Here is a 5710-nt window from a genome sequence, read left to right on the forward strand (position 1 = left end):
GTGCGGTGAATTGTGGTTTGTGTGCGTGTGCAGGAAAATGTGGTGTGGAAATGAGAAGCTTGTGTTGAGGCTACAACGTCGTGTCTTTTGAGTTTACACCAGAACCAGTTTGGAATCAGTGAGAAGATACACCAATAAGATGTTCATATTTGGACTATGAGAGGAAACATAAGCTTTCTGAAAGATGCCAGTGCTAGCCACTGCACCACTGAGCTGAGCAGACTTACCATTTTGTCTTTGAAGTATTTAAGTTCATATCTGTTGAGCGTGAACCACCTTTGCTTCCAGTTCTGCAGAAAAGATTGACAGCATATATAAAATCAAAATCAAATCAAATCAGTTACTTCAATGTTACTTCATCTCAAGCTCTGAAGCCATGTTTCTGAATTATTCTTGTTTCACACAGTTACATAAGATTTCTGTCAGTAACTGTTCTTGCATGTCAACTGCTGTTACCTTCACAATTGCCCCTTGCTTCACCAGGAAGCCTTCCTTTGTCCCCAGCTGAAAAAATAGAAAGTACATTTTAAATTGTAAACATTTCAAGAATAACTGTGGTTTATTCCAGTTTAAGCTGCATACTGTGAATAAGTCTTGGCTATATAATCTTTAAGTTAAAATAACTTGTGTGAATACCCATTACGAATAATGCAACATATTTAGATTTTATTTAAAGTAATGTGACGTACAATACAGAGTAATAGGTCACCTAGAAAATAAAAAAGGTTTATCACACCAAAAGTTGCTGTGGTCAGATAATCATTGTCCGTACATAAAGACTGAGGGAGAAATCTGAACTTATTGCAGTTGTTGCTAGTTGAATCCAAACGTGCTTATCACAACTGCAAAGCCTGATCATTTGAGCACAAAAAAGTCTCCATAATAAAAAAAAGACTTTACGAATTGTTTAGGCATCATCAGAGCACACTACTTAATATTTAAACATGTGAGAGCTGCGAGCTTGTATTTATGACGAAAAAGAGCCCTTCCCACGAAATTCGCCAGATGTTGCTCACATGAGACTACATGGGTGTTTGCAATGGTTGTCGTACCGAAGGTGCATTTGCTACCAGATCATTTTCTGTGCGTCCTGTCTGTATGGCAGTGTGAACTCGCACAGATTCATAAATAGATGGCTCCTCCACACGCCATGGATACGGACTCTTCAAAACAATGAGGGTTCCTGGTTAAGAGACAAAGGTTGGTTATATGCCCGGCAAGCCGACTTTAAAACACGGAAGAAATAAAGATGGACGTACATTCCTGTTTGTCAGTATACTTCTTGGGTGTGTTTTAATGCAGTCTTTATGTGTGCATCATAGCTAGCATTACGTTTTTTGATGAAGATCATGGTCTGCATACCTGTGTCGCTGCCCAGCAGAGGTTGGTTAGCAAAGTGGTTGACAAAGTCTTGAAGGGTTGGAAACTCATTAAAACCAAACACATAGCCATTGCTATTTCGTGTCACCTGAAAATGCTTCACTGAATCCTTTGCCCTATGTCAAATGACAAACAGCATAAATGTTTCACTTTAAAAGTCATTCACAAGTAGAAGTACACTAACCACAGACCTGCAGATATTTAGCTTCAAAATTTAGCAAGTACGTGTTTCCTTTCTTCATCATTGTTAAGATTCACATACTTGCTTTTAACAAAGTGTTTCTAGGTGGTTCACTATCACCTCTCTGTCTTTCTCCCCACACACATGTGTGTGTATTTATATCCTTGTGGGGACATCTCATTGACATAATGCTTTCCTTAGCCGTTTACCCTAACCCTAACCATCAAAAATGAATGCCTAACCCTGACCCTTACTCTAAATCTAACCATAACCTAATTGTAACCCTGACACTAAAACCACATTTTGAGTCTCAGAAATGCCTTCAAACTCGTGGGGACCTGGATTTTGGTCTCCATGGGGGCTGTTTGTCCCCACAAGTACAGTAAACTACCAATTTTTGGTCCCCATGAAGATGTTAATACCCGTCCACACACACACACACGCTTTGTGTGACTAATACTAGAATACTTGGTGAAAACTGCAATGAAAAACTTAAACCTTTAACCTCGACTTTAAGGGGATCTGGTGACTCTGTTATTACTAAACACACCAGTGAGAAACCAAACTGTGCAAGACAAGACATGGGGAGCAAGGCAAATTTAACTAAAAGCAAAAAATAAAGCTATAATCAGGTAAGATAACTCTGCATCTGTTGTGACATCATTGTTTTGTCACTGATTGTCTGTTACGGTTCCAAACCCATGGTGCACTTCCCTCGTTCACTCACCTAACGGACAGGGCGAAGCAGTCTGATCCCTCATTACTGTTTCTCAGGAGGTAACTTCCATCCGTCCCATTGGACAAGAGAAGGGCCTCTGCAGCATGGCGAGACAGGTCATAGTGGTACCACCTTCAAGGCAATAGTAATATGATTTTTTTATTTTTAAAATATGAAATAAAACCATTGTTAGATAAATGATATGAAAGGTCAAATTTTTATCTACATTTTGACACGCGGCCCATCTTTTAGCTACAGTTCATTCTGTGTCAAATCGATTTCTAATATTTCAACAGAAACAACAGCAGTCTTTATACAACAGCATGGACAAATCACAGTAATCATCTGAGCTTGTGCTCAATTTACAAAGACTTGGAAAAACTTATTTGGCACCTAAAGCTGCTTGCTCAGTGTGACATGCTGAAACTTTTACATACAACACTGTACAGCAATGTTATTTCTCCATTTCACAACCATAAGCGACATTGGTGAGTGTTAAAATGTGACGATTTTGGACAATGACTTTAACAGAGAGTGAAGCTGGAATTAATCCTGGTCTAAAAAATGCAGATTTAAATAATCTGCTGTGGGCTTCATCTAATGTTTTTCCTGAAGACCAGGTCTGAATGAAAATGCTGACTTTTATAAGGAGAGTGTACTGCTGGGACTTCTGTCTCATATGCAGAACCTGTATGCTTTTTACACTGTTGTGCAAAATTACGTGAAAGAACAGGCTTATGTTATGATTCAAGGTCATCTCTGCAGTACTGTGAACCTCAGACTGTATGGAAATATAAAGGGAACTGGTAAAAGGATGTGAAAGTTCTTAATTTGCATTAAAAGTTGCTGGGACTGTTTAAAAATATCACTGAAAGCAACAGCTCAAGAAAAACCGCTAGATTCAAAAGGTTCTGATCATATTTTAAAACCAGCTGCAGAATTATCCGTTTAAATTCCACACTGAACATTAAGTTTTTCTATTTCTTGTTTGCAGAGTGGCAGTTCTGAGTTTAAATGCACCATCTGGCCGGAGCCTTTCTGTGTGGAGTTTGCATGTTCTCTCTGGGTACTCTGGCTTCCTCCCACAGTCTAAAGATGTGTGATAGTGTGGTTAAATGTTAAAGGGCGTTTAAGTGAATGTCTGTTTCTCTATGGTAGCCATCTGCCTCCCTGACAAGGATAAGTGGAAGAGAGTGGATGGATGGATGTTTGCAGCGTTATTGAGGTATCATATACGACTGTTCCAGAAACTCCATGCTGACTTTATTCAGTGCATTTATAGTAAGACCTCGTTTGTCAGAGCAGTCTGTGGATACATCCTGAGGATTGTGGATTTGGAATTTGTTGCGTTTACAGAAAGCTTCTCTAACATTTCGTGAAATATATAAGCACACTAAAAGTTCAGTCACCATGTGTGCAGCATCCTGTGGTTGAACATTACATTTTGCCTTCCTCAAAAAAAACAAAGTATCAACAACGTTAGAACATACCATCGGTATGATAGAGTCACAACTTATTAGGCCAGTATGACCGTAACCGTTAAATACCAGCTGCGTGTTTTCGGAGTTGAGTCTCGGGCGCAGTTTTGTTCTGTGCGGCTTTAAATCGAAGCGATTTTGTCGGCACCCGACTTCCGTAAATCAAACAAACAAACAAACAAACAAACAAACAAACAAACAAACAAACTGCTTTAAGGAGCGGAACGGGCAGTCCTCGACATCTCTGAAACGCGCCATGGCGCTTCTTTTGGAATTGGAAATATTGTCCTGAGTGGGTCTGATATGTGCAGGAGGGACCAGAACACAACAGAAAACTCCACAAAACATTACACGGAGAGAATTTATAGATGAGCGAAGTGTTAATAGGCTGCACAGTGAGTCGGTACTGGAACTTGTTTTCGGCATGTTACAACTGACAATATTCCCCTCGTGCAAAGTAAATTAGAAGTGTACACATAACTTACGTAACAACCTGTTAGCACGGAACTCAGCTGTTTAATTTTTGCTTTTAGAAAACGTTATATGACAATCATTTATGTTAGTAAGTTACAATTCTTGTAGATTTCAGTTTCACACTGTTTCACAAAACACTGATTTAAGAAGCACATCCTGTCATTCCTAACAAAATACACAGCACAAGACAGAGACGATGAAACATGTCACAATATATGGTCTAAAGATAAACGAGTTAGCTCTTTGTAAAAGGACTTTACCGTGTAACAACAGTGGTATAAAGCTATGGTCTTGCTTTTTATCCTGCTCATCAAATTGGTGCGCGCTGGTGAAGAATCGCGTAAAGTATCGCTTTTAGCAGTTTAATGTTTTCCAACAGGTGAAAGGTGTTTATAATTCTCAACCTGGCCTTACCCAAGACTCGCTAACTCGTCACTCAAGTCCTCGAAAGATGCATCACTGAAAGAACTCATCTCTCCAGCAGATTTCAGTTAACCTTAGTTCGGTGTTGGTCTAACTAGTGGAGCGGCCAAATAGAGAAGTAAAAACTGCTCAGCTCAGTCACGCCTACAGGAAATACACACGCTCACCAACCACTGAATTAAGCACACGAGATACTCCTCAGGGATATTGGTCTATATCGACACCGTGCAGCTGCCGCAGATTTGTCACCTGCACATCCAAGATGGAATCTCCTGTTCCACCCACATCCCAAAAGTGCGTTAATGGTTTGAGGTCTGGCGATTGTGGAACCCCCATTTGCGTTTAGTGAACTCACTGCCTTGTTCAAGAAAGCAGTTTGAGATAGTCTGAAGAACACTTAACTATACAGCATCTAACACTTTACGAGATAATTATAATATAAATTGGGAAGCTGAAACACTTAAATACTTGGGAATAATTCTAACTAAGAATATTTCTAATCTATCACAAGTAAAGTATGGTCCCAGGCCATAAAATTTGATTTAGATAGGTGGAATCTGGTGCCTTTCTTAAATTTAAATTCAAGGATATTAGTGAAAATGAACGTACTCCCAAGACTCCTCTATTTATTTAGAACTTTGCCTGTTGAAGTAAGTCAAACACAGTTTGGGGAATGGGACAAATTGATTTCGCGCTTTATTTGGCATGGGAAAAAACCAAGAATTAAATTTAGATCTTTACAGTTAAGCAAGGCAAAAGGGGGGGCAACGCTCGCATGCTTACAATACTACTATTATGCATCTCAGGTCATCCCCCTGCTGCAATGGTGTAACCCGAATTTGAAAGCTAAGTGGAAATCCATAGAATTCAATACAACCCCTAAATTCCAACTACGAGCCTCAATTGCGGATAAAAAAAATTGGCAGACCGTTTAGAAGATAAAGGACCATGGATTAGCCACACTTTAAAAATATGGAATGGTTTAAAATCTGTGTCATAAGCACACCATCTAAATACTTTTAGTATTCGTTCACTACCACATATTTTAGTCACTTT

At 39.3% G+C, this 5710-nt stretch overlaps 1 protein-coding gene across 1 annotated transcript in view; it reads right to left on the reverse strand.

The window, feature by feature from the left end:
• LOC102306719 (dual adaptor of phosphotyrosine and 3-phosphoinositides) overlaps positions 1-4783 on the reverse strand; it is a gene marked incomplete at its 3' end in the record, with an annotated part of 36996 nt that extends 32213 nt beyond the window's left edge. Inside the window, 6 exon segments of the mRNA XM_005952296.3 lie at positions 228-290; positions 457-504; positions 1053-1183; positions 1363-1496; positions 2289-2411; positions 4646-4783. Of these exon segments, the coding sequence (XP_005952358.3) occupies positions 228-290; positions 457-504; positions 1053-1183; positions 1363-1496; positions 2289-2411; positions 4646-4704 (558 nt within the window).
• Between the last annotated feature and the right edge of the window lie 927 nt (positions 4784-5710).

Source organism: Haplochromis burtoni, unplaced genomic scaffold (assembly GCF_018398535.1).
Source record: "Haplochromis burtoni strain Fernald_Lab_line unplaced genomic scaffold, NCSU_Asbu1 Contig_1486, whole genome shotgun sequence".
Classification (NCBI taxonomy): Eukaryota; Metazoa; Chordata; class Actinopteri; order Cichliformes; family Cichlidae; genus Haplochromis; species Haplochromis burtoni.